The sequence below is a fragment of the Pygocentrus nattereri genome, chromosome 20 (genome assembly GCF_015220715.1).
Source record: "Pygocentrus nattereri isolate fPygNat1 chromosome 20, fPygNat1.pri, whole genome shotgun sequence".
In the NCBI taxonomy this organism is placed as follows: domain Eukaryota; kingdom Metazoa; phylum Chordata; class Actinopteri; order Characiformes; family Serrasalmidae; genus Pygocentrus; species Pygocentrus nattereri.
In genome coordinates this window covers 37375807-37398236 of record NC_051230.1, presented here as the reverse complement: position 1 = coordinate 37398236, position 22430 = coordinate 37375807, and the positions used below count along the sequence as shown (strand labels likewise).

Here is a 22430-nt window from a genome sequence, read left to right as displayed (position 1 = left end):
AGTGGCTGTAGTCCCTCACTGTTTACGGGTTCTGTGCAGGCTTGTTTAGGTGTTGTTCCCCGTCACTGTCGGAGGAAGTCTTGTGTCTTGTTGTTGCGTAACTGTATTTTGTAGTGGTGACATGAAGGAATGGTGTTTTGTTAATTGCTAATTAGTGCATCAACGCCAGTGTTAACAATTATTGGCATTAATGCTTCTTGGTAAATTTTTTAATGCTTGTGTTTCTTTCCCCGTTAGATATACGTTAGATGATGGAATGAACCGGTCAGAACGATAAATATTAACATTGCCTATAAAACCTTTTGGAATTTGCTTTTCCGACTGCCCTTTTTCCTGTTCTTTTTTCTTTTTTCCGAAAAAACATTCATTCCTGTAGAAGAAAGCTGGCGTCAGATTGTGTAGTAGATAATTAAATAATTCATTATTTTTGATGATGAAGCCAAAGACGAATGTCCACCTTGACAGGTGATGAAGTTGATCTAACAGCTGCTCGGTGTTCATGCAGGTGGCGGCGTGTCGGGACTCTGGTTATGACTGGTTTGAGCAGCTCCTGCAGAACGTGAGCTCTTATTTATTAACCCACAGTGGCTCTGTACAGCGACAGTGATTAAAGATCAGTGTAAATAATCCTCCCTGCGTGTTCCCGTCTCTCTTCAGTTGCTGAAGTCGGAGGAGGAGTCCTCCTACAAGCCCACCAGGAAGGCCTGTGTGCAGCTGGTGGACAGTCTGGTGGAGTACATCCTCAGACATGAGGAGGCTCTGGCAGGTACAGACACACATCACTGTAGCTACAGCAACGCTGCCAGAATTTGAGTTATTGGAAAATGAAGCTGATTTCAGGCTTTAAAATTCGCCTTTAAACTGTGTTTTACCAGGATAACCACACATGTTGTTAAAATCCTAGTAAACAGGAGGTTTTAGGCTCTCAGCATGAGCAGCTGACTCCTCCTTCCTCTCTGAATCAGCAAAATTCTTCTCCATCGCTTTATTATCTCAAAGTTTTAGACAAATGTTGAGTTAAGTTTTGACTGAGGCACTGAACCTCTTCACATCAAATTACTGTTCAAATACCAGTTAAAATGCATGTTAACAAGGAACGTTGTTGATGATTTGTACTGATTACTAATTAATGCCTTCTTTTATTCTGGTGTGTGTGTGTGTGTAGAGCATAAGAGTGTAAACTCGACTCGTCTGGTTGCCTGCATCACCACCCTGTACCTGTTCAGCAAGATCAGAGCTCAGCTGATGGTCAAACACGCGATGACCATGCAACCCTACCTCACCACCAAGTGCAGCGTGAGTAATCATAACGTCAGACTTCAGCCTTTCGGTCACATAAACTTCAGTAATGTCTCGTCTGTCGGTAGATCCTCAAACTGCTCCGTCTGATTTGGTCTTGGTTCTGGTTCCGCTTGAGTGTTGTTTGGATCACAGCTCGATCCCAGCACTATCAGCTTCATGTGCATATGCATGTTGGAGTGTCTGTGTTTCTGGATGCAGATAATTTCACGTTCATCTTCGCAGAGGAACAAATCAGCCTTCAGACTGACATCAGCTCTGATACAGTTACACTGCAGTGCCATCTAGTGGCCGTCTGAAGACAAACAGAGCAGAGTGAGTCCACTGTAGAGACTACAGACACGTTCACTCTGTGTTTGTGTGTGTGTGTGTGTGTGTGTGTGTGTGTTTGTGTGTGTGTGTGTGTGTGTGTGCAGTCTCAGAGTGACTTCATGGTGATCTGTAACGTAGCTAAGATCCTGGAGCTGGTGGTTCCTCTGATGGAGCATCCGAGTGAAAGTTTCCTCACCACCATGGAAGAGGACCTGATGAAGCTCATCCTCAAATACGGCATGACTGTGAGTTCATCTCACACAGAACAACATAGATGTGGCTCATTTATGCGCTCATACATGCACTTTCCTGAAAAATAAACAATATACATCAATATAATATAAGCAATGTGATATAAATGAACACACGTACAGAACCGTAATACCCTGAGAAAAGCTCTGAGCACATTTCTTTACTCACCAGGAACAATAAAACTCTTTAAAGTCTGCTCTTGTAGGGGCTTCATAAGACACACACAAACAATGAATAATATGTTTATAAAGCATTGCACCAGTGTTTCTGAACAGCTTATGCCAATAATCACCAGATGACACGATGTTTTAGGAAGCAAAAAACTGCATTAATCTAAACTGAAATTATGGAGAGTTGAACTGTTTATAACACTGTTCAGTTCTCTGTAGTTCTACTTGAGTTGCAACGCAAATATACTGTTCATGTTACGTGTGTGTGTGTGTGTGTGTGTGTGTGTGTGTGTGTGAGCGCAGGTGGTTCAGCACTGCGTCAGCTGTCTGGGCGCTGTGGTAAATAAAGTAACCCATAATTATAAGTTTGTGTGGGCATGTTTTAACCGTTACTATGGCGCCCTGACGAAGCTGAAGGTGCAGCACCAGGAGGGCAGCAGCAGTCTGGCTCAGGCGGCCACCAAAGCCGCGCTACTGCGCTCCCTCTTCACCGTGGGGGCGCTGTGCCGGCACTTCGACTTCGACCTGGAGCAGTTCAAGGGAACCACCAAGGTACAGGAGCTCGGCTCTCACTGCACCACACGGCTCTCACTGCACCACACGGCTCTCACTGCACCACACGGCTCTCACTGCACCACACGGCTCTCACTGCACCACACGGCTCTCACTGCGCACCACACGGCTCTCACTGCGCACCACACGGCTCTCACTGCACCACACGGCTCTCACTGCACACCACGGCTCTCACTGCGCACCACACGGCTCTCACTGCACCACACGGCTCTCACTGCACCACACGGCTCTCACTGCACACCACGGCTCTCACTGCACCACACGGCTCTCACTGCACCACACGGCTCTCACTGCGCACCACACGGCTCTCACTGCACCACACGGCTCTCACTGCGCACCACACGGCTCTCACTGCGCACCACACGGCTCTCACTGCACCACACGGCTCTCACTGCACCACACGGCTCTCACTGCGCACCACACGGCTCTCACTGCACCACACGGCTCTCACTGCACCACACGGCTCTCACTGCGCACCACACGGCTCTCACTGCGCACCACACGACTCTCACTGCACCACACGGCTCTCACTGCACACCACACGGCTCTCACTGCACACCACACGGCTCTCACTGCGCACCACACGGCTCTCACTGCACCACACGGCTCTCACTGCGCACCACACGGCTCTCACTGCGCACCACACGGCTCTCACTGCACCACACGGCTCTCACTGCACCACACGGCTCTCACTGCGCACCACACGGCTCTCACTGCACCACACGGCTCTCACTGCACCACACGGCTCTCACTGCACCACACGGCTCTCACTGCACCACACGGCTCTCACTGCACCACACGACTCTCACTGCGCACCACACGACTCTCACTGCACCACACGGCTCTCACTGCACCACACGGCTCTCACTGCACCACACGGCTCTCACTGCGCACCACACGGCTCTCACTGCGCACCACACGGCTCTCACTGCACCACACGGCTCTCACTGCACACCACACGGCTCTCACTGCACACCACACGGCTCTCACTGCACCACACGGCTCTCAATGCACCACACGACTCTCACTGCACCACACGGCTCTCACTGCACCACACGGCTCTCACTGCACCACACGGCTCTCACGGCTCACACTGCTCACAGTGCTGTAGTGAACCCCAGAGTGAAAACAGCCTGTGAAACCTGGGAAATGATTATTGTTACTGTAGTAATCCTGTCTGTGTTACAGATTGAGATAAAGGAGAAAGTCCTGGAGCTTCTGCTGTACTTCACCAACCATGAAGACGAGGAGGTGAAGTGTAAAGCCATCATCGGTCTGGGTACGACGTCGCACTCAGTTACACTTCATCACACACTGTTATATAAGGGTAGAGCTGAGCTGACCCGTTCAGAGACTGGAGAGCTCCTTGGTTTTAAGGGCATTTAAAGCCTGTGTAAAGTAGCTCAGGCCTCAGCTGTGGATCAGCTGATTTATGATGTGTGTTATTTTTTATTAGTAGGGTTGATGTCAGCCCTGTAGCATGAATAATAGCATGAAATCTCTGTGAAGAAAAGGGTGACACACTGTGTCTGTCTGTAGGTTTCATGTTCATAATGCACCCCAGTCAGATGTTTGTTCCGGAGGTGAAGACTCTGTATAATGGCCTGCTGTCCGACGCGAAGAGCTCCATCACGCTGAAGATCCAGGTGCTGAAGAACCTGCAGATGTACCTTCAGGAGGAAGACTCCCGCATGCAGGAGGCAGACCGAGAGTGTGAGATGCCGACGCAGTCGTGACATACTTTACACACATCTGCACAGCAGCCTACAGCATGTTAGCTCCGCCCACTCAGGCTGAGCATTTCAGCTCGGACTGCTTTCTGACGCAGTACAGGAGAGCCAATCAGAACAGAGATCGTTTACATATATCAGTCTTAAAGAAGGGTGTTAAATATATATATATATATGTGTGTGTGTGTGTGTGTGTGTGTGTGTGAGCAGGGCAGAAGCTGTCTAAGCAAGAGGACCTGAAGGAGATGGGCGATATCTCTTCAGGAATGAGCAGCTCCATCATGCAGCTCTACCTGAAGCAGGTGCTGGAGGCCTTCTTCCACACGCAGTCCAGCGTCCGGCACTTCGCCCTCAACGTCATCGCCCTGACGCTCAGCCAGGGACTCATACACCCTGTACAGGTACTGCAGACGTTTAGCCCCACCCATTCAGCCTACAGGACTTGGCAATGATTTCTTTTGAGTGAGACAATTCTGTTCTCTCCTGATGTAGTGTGTGCCATACCTGGTCGCCATGGGAACAGACCCTGAACCCACCATGAGGAATAAAGCTGACCAGCAGCTGGTGGAGATTGACAAGAAGTACACAGGCTTCATCCACGTGGGTTCCTCTCACTTCATCCACCGTTAGATTCTCTGTGTTAGGAGTTTATTACTGTGTTTGAGTTTTGCTTCTCTTGCTTGGTTTTCTGTTCATCAGCCATCTCGTTCCAATTTTCCATTCCACCTTAAATGGGCAGCGGTTACATTCTAGCGCTTCAGGTGCTGCACCATTTAAGGTTGAACAGAGAATTCAAACAAGAGGGCCTGTTTGAGTCACGTGTTTTGGCGAACGTCTGTCTGTACTGCAGATGAAGGCTGTGGCGGGGATGAAGATGGCGTACCAGGTGCAGCAGGCCGTGATCGGTTCCTCTAGTTCCATCATCCGCGGGTTCCGGAAGGACGAGTCCAACACGGCACTGTGCTCTCACCTGTACAGCATGGTGCGCAACAGCAGGAACCAGCGCAGAGCCTTCCTCGTCTCTCTGCTCAACCTGTTCGATGACAGCTCGGTCAGTTTGAGCTAATATATGCAAATGAACTCTCTTCTGATTGGCTCAGCCTTTTACAAGTGAGATGTCAGGCTAAATAGTGTAGATGAAACATAAGGACATAAAATGCCATGTTCAGTAGATAGTGAGACGTTACCATGACCATATAAATTACTGTGTAAACAGAAATCTGATCAAGAAATACAAAAGCAGTGTTCAATCTAAAAGCTGATGATGGTGATGCACGTTTGTTGTGACGTTAGCGGTTACTGCTTTACATGGTCTTATATTAATACTAGTAATAGTTTTTGAGCTCTGCAGAGTATTTTATACTGACAGTATAAACAGTAAAATATGTTTAGCGTGAGCTGCTGAAATGTTGCCTGTGAAGTCTGAAATAATCATAGCAATTGTAGATAATTAACTCACATCCTCAGAGACGCTCCTTCACCAAGTTTAGACTCAGATTCTCCTTCAGTCAGCAGATTCATCCACTCAGGAAAGGTGCAGTTACCTGTTTCCACCAGAGAGGGCAAATCCCCAGATATTTAAGTCTTTTCAGGCACTCTCTAAGTTACTGGTTCTTTGTGTGGGAGGGCAGGTTGGAGGCCAGCTCAGAGAAGCGCTTCTAAAGCTGCTTTTGGTCATCGTAGCTCTGCTTTGTGTTTATCGTGGAAACTCACAGCGATAACAATAAAACTAATAGACATCAACATGAACCGAGCACTTTCTGTTGTATACGCACCGAGTTCTCTGTGATACGGTTCCTCCAGCTGCATCACAGGCAGCTCCGTCACTCCACTGTCGCCGGTTAAGTGACCATACATTCCTCTCCCCCCTGTGTGCTGTGAGCAGAAGCTGGAGGTGAGAATGCTGCTGTTCGTGGCTGATAACCTGGCCTACTTCCCCTATCAGACTCAGGAGGAGCCGCTCTTCATCATGCACCACATCGACATCATGCTGTCTGTGTCCGGCAGCAACCTGCTGCAGACCTTTAAGGAGGTACATGGTCCATCGCTGTCTCTCGCTCTCTCTCTCTCTCTCTCTCTCTCTCTCTCTCTCTCTCTCTCTCTCTGTCTCACACACACACTGACTCTGACACACATCACATCAGGGGTCACACTCAGATTACCTGGGGGCCACTAGTTAGGTGGTCTTCTCCAGGGGGGCACTTGAACGCAGAAAATAAAAAAGTATTGATTTTAACTCCATAACGTACACACGACGTACACACAACGTACACATAACGTACACACGACGTACACACAATGTACACATAACGTACACACAACGTACACATAACGTACACACTTCAACATACGAACTACAACAACTACGACTTACAACAGCGCGTTGTACGTTTGTAATACTAACAGCGTTAATAAATATATAGATATTTAATATATAAATATAGTAATAATGATGGAGGAGCGTAAATGTGTAGCGTATTATATTTTTTAGTTTCTCCATTTTAAGCTAAACCACATTTAGCAGTAGAGTGGCGTGGGACTCAGTTCTGCTGTCAGTGACGTTCCTGAGACACAGTTAAATCTGTTTGGCCATTCCATCCGTTCATTAATCGCTCAGTCTCATGCATCGTTCATGGGTGCTGCGTTTACAGTGTTTATTTAAGTATTAGTGCCGTTTTATTTTCTTGTTCTAGGCTATAATATAGAAATTCTTAACTAGTAAACAGTTTTTAGTAAGTGATGTCGCTCAGAGCCCGTAATGATCCAGAACTGACCATCCAACTTCAGTACCTGACCTCACTAATGCTCCATCATATCCTCACAGCAATGTTCAACATCCAGTGTAAAGCCTTCCCAGAAGCGTAGAGGCTGTTACTGCAGCACAGACCCACTGTTAACACCTTCATTCAGAAGAGGCTCAGGAGGGCAGGGTTCTGCAGACGTTCTAACGTTCTAAAGCTGTGAGTGTCTGTCCAGCAGCAGCTCCACATCCTCACAGCAGACTGGACTCACTGCTGTGTGTGTGTGTGTGTGTGTGTGTGTGTGTGTTCAGTCTTTAGTGAGACCGCTGGGCCGGACCCCCCGGAAAAAGCGTCCGAGAGTGAGGGTGAGGAGGGAGAGAGAGGAGCAGGAGGACAGGAGAGAGGAGGGCAGTGAGGAGGAGCGAAGCGAGGGAGAACGGGAGGAGGAGGAGGAGGAAAGAGTGATGAAGGCTCAGGAGCCAGAGTCAGACTCGGACTCTGACCTGGAGAATGCTGACGCGGTGATGGAGCGTCTCCCTGACGACACGGCGCCCCTGCTGGACTTTGCCCGAGCCTCACAGGGCATCCTCCTCCTGCTGGTGCTCAAACAGCACCTCAAAAACCTCTACGGGTTCTCCGATGGGTACGTAAACGAGCAAACACACACACACACACACACACATCACATTTACCCAGTGCCCCCCTCAGTGTCGTCCTGCAGCCGAGACGTGTTCAGTGTCTGAAGTTTAACTTCTTTAGTTTTGACGCTGGAGCTATGAGGCTAACGCAGCTAACAAGTAATGGAAGCTGTATCCCACCAGTTAGCATGACTCAGACGTCTTTACAGTGGTGCTGATGGGAACCAGGCGTCGCCATGACTACAACACAGATATAGACACTTTATTTACCATCCAGAACCACCAGAGAACCTACACGAGTCTTCTGAGCTTATATGGAATGTTGATGATGGAAAACAGTGGAAAATCTGGAATAATGAGTTTTCTTTGGGGACTATTTTGCCGCACAGCGCCCTGCATGTCTCCCTCCACCATGAATGGAGTTGAAGTTCTCTAAACTCTCATAAAACAGCGTCTCAGTCATCAGGCAGTGAATTCAGAACCAGTTCATGTAGGAACTTTCTGTAGGAGCTTTTAGAGGGACGTCTGGTTCCCATCACCACCACTGTGAGCAGCTCTGACTCAGTCAGTTTATCTAGAACAGAGAACCGCTGTGAAAGTGGAAATTGTGTATTGGTGTAATTTCCCTTTAGGGAGGAGGTTGGAGCTCAGTGTTATCTGTAGCTGCTGCTGTGAGTCACTCATCTGTTGTTTCTTTCGTTATTAGTTAATATCTCCTATCTGCTCCTCTGTATCTACAGTAAGATCCAGAAGTACTCCCCCTCGGAGTCGGCCAAAGTGTACGATAAAGCCGTCAACAGGAAGTCCAGCGTGCACTTCAGCCCTCGCCAGACAATCGACTTCCTGTCCACCAGCGATGTCCGTAGTGAGCTGACCGAGCAGCTGAAGAGGAAGATCGTTAAGCAGTACCTCGATGTGAGCAAACACCCCAGACGCTGCCAGTGTGGAGCCGATCCGATCCTTTATTTACTGAACTGCTGCGTCACCCTTCACTCACTAAAGCCGGGGCGGAGCGCCGCTCGGCCCGCTCAGCAGTCATCAGACCGGCCCGAGAGCCGCAGCCTTTACGTCCACTTTATTTGTTTAACGTTCTACCGTCTTGGCTGTGTGTCTCAGTGTAGGCCGGTGTGCTGGTACAGGATAAAAAGTGCAATATAAAGAAAAACCCAGACGGACTCTGCGTTCAGGTATAGCTGCTTTTCCTGCATCTCCAGCAGGAAACTGTCCTCAAAAGTAGAACAGTTTCCTGTAAAACGTCTCTCAGCATTGGATTTGTATGAGGCTGAAGTCGCTTCTCATTCACCAGATTCTTGTTCTGATGTTCCCGTTCCATCTAAATGGTGCCTGAGGCTCCAGAGTGTAGCTGCCCATTTAAGGTGGAACAGGAAAATTCGAGTGAGAAGCTGGTGAACGACAAACTGACATCAGCCTCGCGACTTTTTAGTCTTTGAGTTTCTCGCTGCAGATTAAACGTATCAGGAAACCAGCTGGAGTGACTATAAACACTAATCAGTCCATTCGTCTCCAGATTATCGATGTCCGTCTTAAATCTCTCTCTTTGCCGTTTCGTAGCTACTAGCTGGGCGAGACTGTTGTCTGTGTTGCTATGGTGACCAGCCGTCTGCGCTGATCTTCAGGGTTAAAGGGTGAATCAGCAGTTCTACATTAACTCCAGCGTTTAAGACCATTTACTGTTAAACTGTGTTGAAGGATCAGCAGAGCTTTATTTTACTGTAGAGGAGGATTATTTTATTATTACCTGCTGATCTGATTCAGCTGTGGAGCCACGACAGGGCAGTGGAGGAGCTGCATGAGTCTGAGCCAATCAGCAGGGTTTTTACAGAATTAAAGCTGCTGATTGGCTGGATGTTAGTGACGTCAGCGCTTCTTCATTGGTCTGCATTGGTCAATAAATATACAGCACCTCACACTCTTTTCTGACCACGTCCTCTTTCTATGATGTGCTGCAGTTTAAGCTGCTGATGGAGCACCTGGATCCTGATGAAGAGGAGGAGGAAGGTGAGGCGAGTGCTGCCGTCAGAAACAAAGCCATCACCGCCCTGCTGGGGGCGCCGGGGGGAGGCAGCCCCCGAAACCACCACGCTCCCGACTCCGAGGAGGACGACAGTGAGGGAGACGACAGGACGCCGGGGGTGAGAACACGCACACATAGCCTACATCAGTTTAGCCCCGCCCGGTCCACCTACATCAGTTTAGCCCCGCCCGGTCCACCTACATCAGTTTAGCCCCGCCCGGTCCACCTACATCAGTTTAGCCCCGCTCGGTCCCATTCAGCTACAGCGGTTTAGCTCCATCCATTCAGCTACAGCGGTTTAGCTCCACCCATTCAGCTACAGCGGTTTAGCTCCACCCATTCAGCTACAGCGGTTTAGCTCCATCCATTCAGCTACAGCGGTTTAGCTCCACCCATTCAGCTACAGCGGTTTAGCTCCACCCATTCAGCTACAGCGGTTTAGCTCCACCCATTCAGCTACAGCGGTTTAGCTCCACCCATTCAGCTACAGCGGTTTAGCTCCACCCATTCAGCTACAGCGGTTTAGCTCCACCCATTCAGCTACAGCGGTTTAGCTCCACCCATTCAGCTACAGCGGTTTAGCTCCACCCATTCAGCTACAGCGGTTTAGCTCCACCCATTCAGCTACAGCGGTTTAGCTCCACCCATTCAGCTACAGCGGTTTAGCTCCACCCATTCAGCTACAGCGGTTTAGCTCCACCCATTCAGCTACAGCGGTTTAGCTCCACCCATTCAGCTACAGCGGTTTAGCTCCACCCATTCAGCTACAGCGGTTTAGCTCCACCCATTCAGCTACAGCAGTTTAGTTCCACCCATTCAGCTACAGCGGTTTAGCTCCACCCATTCAGCTACAGCAGTTTAGCTCCACCCATTCAGCTACAGCGGTTTAGCTGCCTAAAGTATAATCAGATATGTGGAGTGTAGCTGAACTTTAGGTTGAACGCTGAGCTCTTGCGCCCCCTACAGGCGAGTCGGCGTGGGAGAAGAGCTGCAGACAGCACAGACGTTCTGCAGGCCAACCTAAATGAATCGGTCAGCGCGCTGGACATCATAGCTATCCACTGGCCACGGTACAAGGACCGCCCCCAGCTGGCCAGGGTCATCCAGCGCACCTCCGAGGGCTACAGCGTCCAGTGGATGGCCGGCTCGTACTCCAGCCCCTGGTCCGAGGCCAAGCGCAGAGATGGACGCAAGCTGGTGCCGTGGATGGAAACCATCCGCGAATCAGACATTGTCTACAAAAAAATCACGCTGACCAGCGGCAACAAGCTCAGCCACAAACTGGCCCAGACACTGCGGGGCATTTACGCCAACAGAGACCGGAACTCCAGCTAATCCACACCGACACACACAGAGCGCCACATCTCTCACACACACACACACACACACACACACACACACACACACACACACACACACGCAGTCATACCAGAGACGCACCGGAATCTCAGTCACTCAAACAGAAAAACTGAAGAAGCCAAAAACACAGAACAGACAGTGACCTGCCCGGGCTCCTCATTCTGATCCTCGGGGCAGGTAAAAGCCTCATTTCCAAAATTCTCCACAAACGTACCGAGTCAGAACCGCTCACAGTGGTGGTGATGGGAACCAGACGTCCCCCTCTAAAAGCTCCTCACAGTGGTGGTGATGGGAACCAGACGTCCCCCTCTAAAAGATCCTCACAGTGGAGGTGATGGGAACCAGACGTCCCCCTCTAAAAGCTCCTCACAGTGGTGGTAATAGGAACCAGACGTCCCCCTCTAAAAGCTCCTCACAGTGGTGGTGATGGGAACCAGACGTCCCCCTCTAAAAGCTCCTCACAGTGGTGGTAATGGGAACCAGACGCCCCCCTCTAAAAGCTCCTCACAGTGGTGGTGATAGGAACCAGACGTCCCCCTCTAAAAGCTCCTACAGAAAGTTCCTACATGAACTGGTTCTGAATTCACTGCCTGATGACTGAGACGCTGTTTTATGAGAGTTTAGAGAACTTCAACTCCATTCATGGTGGAGGGAGACATGCAGGGCGCTGTGCGGCAAAATAGTCCCCAAAGAAAACTCATTATTCCAGATTTTCCACTGTTTCCCATCATCAACATTCCAGATAAGCTCAGAAGACTCGTGTAGGTTCTCTGGTGGTTCTGGATGGTAAATAAAGTGTCTATATCTGTGTTGTAGTCATGGCGACGCCTGGTTCCCATCACCTCCACTGTAAAGACGTCTGAACTGAACCTCTCTGTTCTGGGTTTTGGGCCCAGACTGGCTGCTGGTGTCTGTGCGTCTCTGTCCTGTTCAGGTCCGTGTCTGAGTTTAATCAGGACCAGACTGATCTGATCTGTGTCCGCTCACACACACTGCGCTGTGCTACACTACACACTCCCCCCGTGCTGAGTGTGTGTGTGTGTGTGTGTGTGAGGCACTGGTGACTGAACTGGTGAAACATTTGTACGGGTGCTTTTTCGCTGCTGTGCAGCAGAACTCCCTTTGCTTTGATTTCTACTCCCTCTGTATCATAGTTTAACATAAAAATATTGTTTATATCTATAAAAGAAATTTAAATATTTACTGAATGTTGAAGAAAAATTAGTTTGTTGATGTTTTTACATTTTTTCCTTTCTTTCTTAGCGCCTGAAGGCTTTCTTATAGTTTGGCTCTTCCTCTGAACGGCGAATGATTCTTCTGTCTGTGGAGCTGTTTGTCCGTTTTTTGTACGATAGCAGGGTGTGGATGTAATTTATTGTGTAAAGCATGCAGTATGGAGCCTGGGGCAGCGGCCGCGCGTGATTGGCTGGAACGGCGGGTCCACTGATGGAATAAATACTGCAATAAATTTTCTACTTCTCTTAACTGACGCCTCTGTGTCCTGCTGTTTCCTCTGAGAACTTCATATTCCAGTTCCCTGCTGCTAGAACATGCGTTCTGTCCCGTTTTTACCACAAGTTCTGAAAATCAGCTGTAGACATCAGGCTACTGAGGGACGCCGGCTGTGTCGTCTACTGGGGGACGCCGGCTGTGTCGTAGTGTACTGGGGGACGCCGGCTGTGTCGTAGTGTACTGGGGGACGCCGGCTGTGTCGTAGTGTACTGGGGGACGCCGGCTGTGTCGTCTACTGGGGGACGCCGGCTGTGTCGTAGTGTACTGGGGGACGCCGGCTGTGTCGTAGTCTACTGGGGGACGCCGGCTGTGTCGTAGTGTACTGGGGGACGCCGGCTGTGTCGTAGTGTACTGGGGGACGCCGGCTGTGTCGTCTACTGGGGGACGCCGGCTGTGTCGTAGTGTACTGGGGGACGCCGGCTGTGTCGTAGTGTACTGGGGGACGCCGGCTGTGTCGTCTACTGGGGGACGCCGACTGTGTCGTAGTCTACTGGGGGACGCCGGCTGTGTCGCAGTCTACTGGGGGACGCCGGCTGTGTCGCAGTCTACTGGGGGACGCCGGCTGTGTCGCAGTCTACTGGGGGACGCCGGCTGTGTCGTCTACTGGGGGACGCCGGCTGTGTCGCAGTCTACTGGGGGACGCCGGCTGTGTCGCAGTCTACTGAGGGACGCCGGCTGTGTCGTCTACTGAGGGACGCCGGCTGTGTCGTAGTCTACTGGGGGACGCCGGCTGTGTCGTAGTCTACTGGGGGACGCCGGCTGTGTCGTAGTGTACTGGGGGACGCCGGCTGTGTCGTAGTCTACTGGGGGACGCCGGCTGTGTCGTAGTGTACTGGGGGACGCCGACTGTGTCGTAGTGTACTGGGGGACGCCGACTGTGTCGTAGTGTACTGGGGGACGCCGGCTGTGTCGTAGTCTACTGGGGGACGCCGGCTGTGTCGTAGTCTACTGGGGGACGCCGGCTGTGTTGTCTACTGGGGGACGCCGGCTGTGTCGTAGTCTACTGGGGGACGCCGGCTGTGTCGTAGTGTACTGGGGGACGCCGGCTGTGTCGTAGTGTACTGGGGGACGCCGGCTGTGTCGTCTACTGGGGGACGCCGGCTGTGTCGCAGTCTACTGGGGGACGCCGGCTGTGTCGTCTACTGAGGGACGCCGGCTGTGTCGTAGTCTACTGGGGGACGCCGGCTGTGTCGTAGTCTACTGGGGGACGCCGGCTGTGTCGTAGTGTACTGGGGGACGCCGGCTGTGTCGTAGTCTACTGGGGGACGCCGGCTGTGTCGTAGTGTACTGGGGGACGCCGACTGTGTCGTAGTGTACTGGGGGACGCCGGCTGTGTCGTAGTCTACTGGGGGACGCCGGCTGTGTCGTAGTCTACTGGGGGACGCCGGCTGTGTTGTCTACTGGGGGACGCCGGCTGTGTCGTAGTGTACTGGGGGACGCCGGCTGTGTCGTAGTGTACTGGGGGACGCCGGCTGTGTCGTCTACTGGGGGACGCCGGCTGTGTCGCAGTCTACTGGGGGACGCCGGCTGTGTCGCAGTCTACTGGGGGACGCCGGCTGTGTTGTCTACTGGGGGACGCCGGCTGTGTTGTCTACTGGGGGACGCCGGCTGTGTCGTAGTGCACTGGGGGACGCCGGCTGTGTCGTAGTGCACTGGGGGACGCCGGCTGTGTCGTAGTCTACTGGGGGACGCCGGCTGTGTCGTAGTCTACTGGGGGACGCCGGCTGTGTCGTAGTCTACTGGGGGACGCCGGCTGTGTTGTCTACTGGGGGACGCCGGCTGTGTCGCAGTCTACTGGGGGACGCCGACTGTGTCGTAGTCTACTGGGGGACGCCGACTGTGTCGTAGTCTACTGGGGGACGCCGGCTGTGTCGTAGTCTACTGGGGGACGCCGGCTGTGTTGTCTACTGGGGGACGCCGGCTGTGTCGTAGTGTACTGGGGGACGCCGGCTGTGTCGTAGTGTACTGGGGGACGCCGGCTGTGTCGTAGTCTACTGGGGGACGCCGGCTGTGTCGCAGTCTACTGGGGGATGCCGGCTGTGTCGCAGTCTACTGGGGGACGCCGGCTGTGTCGCAGTCTACTGGGGGACGCCAGCTGTGTTGTCTACTGGGGGACGCCGGCTGTGTCGTAGTGTACTGGGGGACGCCGGCTGTGTCGTAGTGTACTGGGGGACGCCGGCTGTGTCGTAGTCTACTGGGGGACGCCGGCTGTGTTGTCTACTGGGGGACGCCGGCTGTGTCGCAGTCTACTGGGGGACGCCGGCTGTGTCGTAGTCTACTGGGGGACGCCAGCTGTGTTGTCTACTGGGGGACGCCGGCTGTGTCGTAGTCTACTGGGGGACGCCAGCTGTGTTGTCTACTGGGGGACGCCGGCTGTATGTTTTAGTGTATCTGTGGTCTATTGATGTTTCTGTAATGCATCATAATCACCGTTTTCGGTGCAGTGTGGTTTCCCTGATAGACGGATTTAACCTAATTTCATCTGAATTCCCGAGTTCTGCTTCTTTTCTGACGAACGTTATCCAGACCTGGTCTAGATAAACAGTTCTTCCGTTTGAGCTGGAGTGTCGGACAGCGCACTTATCAGCATTATAGACCCCTCAGCAACAAGAAGTACAGCATTACCTCACAACCGGGATATGTAGTGGAATACTTCACCTTCCAAACATTAGAACCCATTAAGGTGTCACAACGGGTTCTTTTTAGAATGTAAATAATGAGAAATGTTCAGAAGAAACAGAATGAGTGACCTTTGAAGGCAGGAAGTGTGCGGGTTTCTGGTTTTTATCGTTTTGAAGTGAGTTATTAGGGTAGAGAGAGTTGTCGTTCTACAGAACACCTACAGAAAACACCACCTAGAAGACTGACCGATGGCGTTTCTACACCCAGAGTTCTCCCAGTCTGACTTTACACAACATATCTTCTGATAAATTCTCCTCCTCTCTATAAATCCAAGCGTGCACAGGTCAGTCAGTCTGTAGGCAGAGAAACGTTGGGCCTTAGGAATCCGTGACATTCATGGGAAGTGTTACCAAAACATCCAGACAAACATAAAAAGGTATCAGGTAAGAACAGATTAATCAATAATAATTAATCATATAAATACCCTGCACGGCGCCAGTCGGAGCGCCCCTCGCTGTGGGGGGAGGTGTAGTTTTGGAGTGCAACGTCGTCTGAACTGGACTGAACTGGACTGAACTGGTCTAAACTGGCCTAAAGCCATTTCTACTGGTCTGATGTTGGATTAGCCGGCTGACCAGTACACCAGCGTCCCAACTACAACATGCGCTGGTTTTTCTTCCAGGGGTCCCGCGGTCATGACAGGCCAGGAGACCAAGGTAGCCCCTCCCCCATCTCTCAGCACCATGCTGGTCAGTTAGCGGACATTACAGAATTAGCAGTTAGCGTTCTCCTTCAGGTGCGTTGAGCTACGATGACGTGGCGTTAGCAGCACTTTGAGAAGATGCGATGAAGCTTCACACTCAGAGGGGGAACATGCTGGTCTTCCAGTTTGGTAGCTAATAGGGTTCTAGCTAATGTGGGGAAAGGAACTAAAAAAAAATACATGGACAAAATGAAAGACGCAGTTCAGGCTCCAACATCACGGCTGCTACTGACGAGAAACGGCGGGCCAGAAGCTTCAGTGCTAAACGGACGAATCGAGCAGGCCGGCTACGTTTGGAGTGGGCGGGGATTTCATTACTTCCCGAGCTTCAACCAGCATCTCACACACATCCACATCTTCTGGCTGAGTGCTTTCTGACTATGTGGTACAGCAGGTCGTCGTCCAGGAACGCGAGGTGGCGCTCGTACGCGGTCGGTCTGCAGCAGGCTGTGGGCGGCGCCCCCTGCAGGACGCTCCTGCGGCTCGCCGCGAGTCTGGTGAGGATCCTATCGTAGTTGGTGATGGAGTTGAGGCACCGGCCGCTGCAGTAGCGGAACACGAGCTCTTCCTGGCCGAGGTAGCCCAGCCCCAGCTCCGAAACCTTCACCTGCACCTGCCTCAGACCACACCTGCCCCGCCCTGCAGAACCCCGCGGCGCAGGTGACCTCTGCAACCTCAGCTCAGTCCGCAGGGAAGACGGGGAGTCTGAAAGAGAGACAGACAGATTCGGTTAGCGACAGCACAACACGCTGACCTGTGGCTCCTAATGAGCTCATTGTGTGTATAAGAGCTTGAAGGTCAGCAGTGCTGTGGTAACTGAACAAACGCTGCTCAATGAACTAAGAATGTGTTCTAGTGCTTCAGCAAACCCAACACCCACCAAACGGTCAGAGTTACGACGTCAGGCTGTGTTGTAATAACCCTGAAATCAGGAACTGTGGCACTTGGTAACGTTTCGGTGTGCACTAAAGATATGACTAAAGTATATTTAGGTTTTATATTTGGCCTAGACTTGTGTGTGTGTGTGTGTGTACATATATACACTCTTGTTGCACATAGTACATACACAGAGCACGAAGCAAAAGTGCACTCAGTGTAGTACTTCTACACTTATACTTCAAACTTAAAAGGGGGCCAATTTAGTCCCAAGAAGTACTGAAATAGTACATTTATAAGTAGAATAGAACCCTTAGTACTACAGAACATATACCTGGGAAACGGACTTCAACGTTAATCAAGTTTCCAGCCGGCCTGCGCAGGCCGAGAGGAGGAACCGCAGATGAAACTGAATTTCATTTACAGCCTAATTATCCCCTCTGACCGGGAGTGACCACGTTCTGGAGGGGCGCTGAGCGGGAGCTCCTGAGCTCCGCCCTCCAGCGTGAACAGCTGGAGCTCTGGATTATCAGTGCTGATACGGTGACGTGACTGATCGTGACGGTGATTCTCTGTTCTGCTGTTTTTCACCGTAAGCTGTTCTGAACAGTGATGACCCCCCTGACCCCTCTGGCCCTTCGAGAGTGTTTCGGTTCCTGTGCCGGGTGTGTTTGGAGCTCCTGCTGCTGCTGAGAGAGACACACACACTTCACACACAGGCGGTCGGATGATTCAGTACTGCCGAGGTTTCGGATGTACTGAAGTCACGGCCCGGCCCAGTTTAACCCCCGGCCCGGTTCCTCGCGATCTACTCTGGATCTGGAACAGATCTCCCTAATGTCTTCTGGTCGAGGAGTGAGTACAGAGTGCGTTTCCTCTTTAAAATGGGGGCAGAAACACATCATGACATTGGTTCTCAGTAACTGAGAGCGTTCCTATCCATCCATTCCTCAGGAAATGCTTTCACAGTGATTTTGCCCGTTGGCCTTTACAAGTTTCATGATGAATGAACCAAAACGTTCCATGACTTACACGGAGACCCCGGGAGATAGGAGGTTTTGCAGTGATATATATGTATTTATATGCATGAGTGGCGTTTATTCACTGATCAGCCCCTGAATTACGGGAGTGACCATTTTTAAAGGCTGCGTTTAATGAGGTTAAAGGTACAGTGTGATTTTTCGACCTGTTACACCTGCCTGCAGAGTCCAGATCTGACTCTGCTGACCGCGTCAGTCAGGTGTGCTGGGTTTAGACCTTCTACAGGACACTGATACGGTTCTGCTGAAACACTGCGCTGTCAGTAAGAACCTGCAGATATGTCAAACAGCTGTGGTATCAGGAGTGATGATAAGGGAGGGCGAGGCTCTCAGAGGCCGACTGAAGGCTGAGCATCAGGCAGTGGAACCACTGATAGGAAGAGGGAAAGTTTTGGTGGGTCTTCGGAGGAAAAGACCATCAAAACGTAGATTCTGCTTCCTGTTTTTTTGCTAATGAGATGGTAATGATGGTCTTCTAGTGCTATATAAGGAGGTGCTGGACTCTGAGGCTGCACTCGGATCGGCTCTGACCTCAGTCTGGTGGTTTACACAGTCCTGCCTTCGCACGACGATAAGAACTGAGTGAGTATTATTATCATTATTATAATAATATTAATATTATACTATATAATAATATTAGTATTAAACTTTATTATAAAGCTATTTCTGTCTGGGAGGCTCTTAAACACGTTACAGCAACATTTCATCTTCAGCAAAGTTCTGGAAAGATCTCGATTCTAGTCTTGATCCAGATCCAGGATCAGATCTAGATTTTGATGTATTTGTGAACTGACTGCATATGAAATGTATTTGTTTACATATTACTGATGAAAACGTCCAGACATGATCATATTTAATTGTAATGAAGGAAATACTGCAGTAAATGTTTAATACATTAATAGTTTATAGAAACATTGTTTACATTCTGTTATAAATGTGCATGATATCACTCTATATAGTATATTATCACTATATAGTGTATTATTATTATTATTATCATCATCAGAGTTAATATCCAAGCATTACAGCACTGAGTTTGCGTCCCCATTACATCCCACCAGAAATATTAGGATAAATAATAATCCCCACCATAAACGACACATATATTTTATCCAGTTTATGAGAAGCTCTTGTCAAGATGAACAAACCTCAGAGTTCTCCACCACCTCAGCAGAAGAACCCATCCACAAGTTCATCCACAGAGGGAGGAAATTAGTCCTCCACAAGTGAAATACATCCATTTCATTGGTGACTGTTTTAGCTGATGAATAAATTTTTGCCAAAGTGATATTTAATAGTACAGGAAACTGAGAGATGTTGAAATGTATGAGATATAATTAAGTGGCCTCTACCCACCTTAATCATTCAACTCTAAACTGGCTTCTTTTCCTTCCTTTCCAGCAGCTACTTTACTCGACAACCCATCAACACCCACAATGTCATCAATCCACAACCAGCCAATCACAGAAATCCAGATCTCCCTGACCAAGGAGCAGGAGGACAGGCTAGAAAGAGCAGGTTTCACCAAAGTTCCTGGTGACCTCAACAGCGGAACTTCAGGGCCCTTGGAGTTCCTGTGGTACAGAAGAGGAACCTGCAGGGCAATCACCAGAATCCAGTTCTCCTTCATGGAAGATATGAACGAAGGTCTGACTGCCTCTGGCTTCACCCTGATCAACAAGAACATCAACACAGGCACCTCAGGAAACCCCATATTCCTGTGGTACTTGAGTTGCACCACTCAGTTTGACTCCCCCATCCTGGACCTGAAGGTGACCACCAAGGTGGAGGAGGAGCCAGAGCTGTTCCTCAATGGCTGGGAGCGCATGGGCCTGGACCTGAACCGCAACGCTGGCGGACATCCAGTTTATGTCTGGCTGTTGAGGGACACGACTACCTACATCTGCAGCATCACGGCCGCCCTGAGCTTCTCTGAAGACAAAGAGCTGTTCCAGCAGGGCTACATCCGCGTGGACGAAGACACCAACCGCGGAGCCTTTCCTATTGGTTCTGCAGTGTTCCCCTGGTTCCGCCAGTCCAAGATCATGGGTGAAGGCATCACTGAAATAGATGTATCTCTGAATAAAGAACAAGAGTTCAAGCTGCTGGCCAAGGGCTTCACAAAGGTCGATAAAGACCTCAATGAGGGCGCCAATGGAGACCCTGTGTACCTGTGGTACATGCACAGCCAGGCTCCTGCCATCCAGTTCCTCACCGTGTTAGTTGGTGACGTCACTCTGAACACCTATAAAAGAGCTGGCGTCTGCAACATCGTGGAGAAAAACCTCAACAGTGGCAATAACGGAGTTTCCCTTTACATTGCATACAAGTAAGAGCGGCCAGAAAGTGTGGGGTCCACCAGAGGACAGAGGAGGTGGTTAGGGGTCACACAAGTCTTAACTTCATTTATTGCGGCTTTTACTAATATAACTCCTGTTATTACTCTACACAACAGACAGTGCTGTGCAAACGTTTTGGGCACCTGAGAAATGTTGGAGCGTAAATCTGTTTTTCTGAGCAGTCGGCCTTTATTTGCTCCCTGATATCAGAGTAAATACAGCACGTTAACGCAGCGAGCAGGGACTTTATGCGTATGAACGTATTTGTTTAACTGTTTCCAGGCCTCTCCTTGAGGAAGCCCAGAATTTCCTGAGATTACCATCCAAATTTAACAGGAATTCTGGAGGCATCCAGGAAAAATCTGGAACCAGCATTTTTCTTCAGATTTGCTCAACTACGGTTTGAAAAGTGGGTTTAAATAGTGGTTTTAAATGGTGCGCTCAGGTTCCTGAGATGTTTTGCACACTACTGTAACTCTGCACACACATAAACTCCATTTATTAGACCTTTCTTTTACCCTGAGCAGGTGGCATACATGCCCATTTCTTTTGGAGATGGTCAGGTGCTCTACCTCTCCCTATACTCTCTCAGCTTAGTGCTATCTTAGAATGCTTAGCTCGCTGCCCAGTCAGGACATTTGATTGGTCAGATCTCTTCTAGACCCAGTTTTACTGCAAAGGGCTGGTGTGATTGATTGATTTCGTGCATGTGTTGTGTATATCAGTATATTCAGCGCAGTGATTCCCATCTGGAATACGGGCTGGTCCCAAGAAACACGGAGCATCTACAGCCTCAGCCTCGGCATCACCTTCAGTGGACAAGAAGCATCTTTTACTTCAACCTCTAACATTTTACAATCTGGAAAACCACCGGCACCCGTGACAGTTGAGAGAACCTGACAGTTAAAGCCGTGTGAAGATTGAATCTGTTGGAGTGAATAATGTAAATGATGTGTTCAGACCATCCTCTGCATTTCTGTTCTTTCTCTGATTAAAGCATCATAAAAGACTGTCTTCTGCGTTTGCTTCTATCAGTAATGCTCTACATGGGTGTATTATTATTATTATTATTATTATTATTATTATTTCACATTCAGTTTCATATGCACCGCTAACAGCAGCTGAAGATGAAAAATGTTCATATATAGTTTGACTACAGATTATTCTCTATGTGTAAAAACGTCCAGCAGCGCTCATTATGACCTTCTCCTCCAGCTTCAGGGTCTGATTCTCTCACAGAGCAGGTTCCCCAAGTGCTTTACAGTGAAATGTAACACACAAACAACGCATTACAACGTGTTTATCACTGGATTTCCCCAGACAGAAATGACTGCACCTGGTGTCCTCATAAAGACTTTGATAAGATTTCATACAACGGCAGTCATGGTGAAGACAGAGCCCCAACAAACACCTTAAACCAGAGGTCACTAACAGGCAGCCCGCAGTCCGGTCTGGACCCAGATGCTGTCCCCTGCAGACCTGGACCTACAACTGATAAACTAAGGAGAGTTCTTTAATTTTGACGAGGTGCTCCTGTTTTAATCGTCGTCGCTTTTCTAGCCTTTATGGTAGCTTTAGCAGCTGGAGACTCGCAGACAATTGCACGCGTTGGCAGTGTGACGTGTTTGAGGCTGAAGCCGCTTCTCATTCACCAGCTTCTGGTTTGAATTGACCTGTTCCACCTTAAATTCTGCCTGAGGCGCCAAATGTAAATGCGGCACCCTTTAAGGAGGACCAGGAAAATTCGTAAGAGAAACGGCTTCATCTTCGTTCCTTTTTCGTATTTGACAGTGTCTATTTGCAGAGTTAACGTTCCAGGAAGCTGCGATGCTTATAAACGTGAATAAGTCCATTCGTCTCCAAACGTTCCTCTTAAATCTCTCTCTGCCTTTTTGTAGCTACTGGCCAGGCGAGACGGCGCTGCTATGTGACCTGCAGTCTGCACACCAGTTCTCAGAACCAGGGCTGTGTGGAAGTCCATCACCGCTGGATCTTATTTTACCATAACTGTGCGCTGGATCACAGATGAGTGGCAGCAGCGCCTCGTGTGCTCCAAACAAGAGCAGTGAATGAGTCTTCCAGTTCACTCACCACATCACGTCCATGGATTTATTAATAAAAGATATTGGAAGTAAATTCGTTATGGATCATTACAAATACTTAGCTTTG

The 22430-nt window shown here is 49.9% G+C and overlaps 2 protein-coding genes across 3 annotated transcripts in view; both read left to right on the top strand.

Moving 5' to 3' along the window:
• Positions 1 to 11172, top strand: part of nipbla (NIPBL cohesin loading factor a) — a 54836-nt gene extending 43664 nt beyond the window's left edge. Inside the window, 15 exon segments of the mRNA XM_037531590.1 lie at positions 506 to 559; positions 658 to 766; positions 1166 to 1296; positions 1716 to 1856; positions 2337 to 2585; positions 3795 to 3885; positions 4146 to 4319; positions 4547 to 4737; positions 4829 to 4936; positions 5187 to 5387; positions 6222 to 6368; positions 7389 to 7720; positions 8456 to 8630; positions 9686 to 9868; positions 10717 to 11172. Coding sequence (XP_037387487.1) covers positions 506 to 559; positions 658 to 766; positions 1166 to 1296; positions 1716 to 1856; positions 2337 to 2585; positions 3795 to 3885; positions 4146 to 4319; positions 4547 to 4737; positions 4829 to 4936; positions 5187 to 5387; positions 6222 to 6368; positions 7389 to 7720; positions 8456 to 8630; positions 9686 to 9868; positions 10717 to 11085 — 2655 coding nt within the window. The 3' untranslated portion in view covers positions 11086 to 11172.
• A 3553-nt stretch (positions 11173 to 14725) lies between these two features.
• Positions 14726 to 22286, top strand: LOC108413027. 2 transcript variants are annotated; one of them, XM_017685329.2, is made up of 3 exons: positions 14726 to 18504; positions 19327 to 20251; positions 22160 to 22286. In XM_017685329.2, the coding sequence occupies exons 2-3, from the start codon at positions 19359 to 19361 to the stop codon at positions 22266 to 22268; spliced, it is 1002 nt and encodes a 333-aa protein (XP_017540818.2). In that variant the 5' UTR covers positions 14726 to 18504; positions 19327 to 19358; the 3' UTR covers positions 22269 to 22286. The 2 variants fall into 2 exon arrangements, with proteins under 2 accessions (XP_017540818.2, XP_017540817.2); XM_017685328.2 differs by having other exon boundaries at positions 19324 to 20251.
• Positions 22287 to 22430: the final 144 nt, after the last annotated feature.

Coding starts and splice junctions, on each gene's coding strand:
- LOC108413027 (XM_017685329.2), top strand. CDS start 19,359: ATGTCATCAATCCACAACCAGCCAATCACAGAAATCCAGATCTCCCTG. Junction 20,252..22,159: donor TCCCTTTACATTGCATACAA/GTAAGAGCGGCC, acceptor GCCTTTTTGTAG/CTACTGGCCAGGCGAGACGG.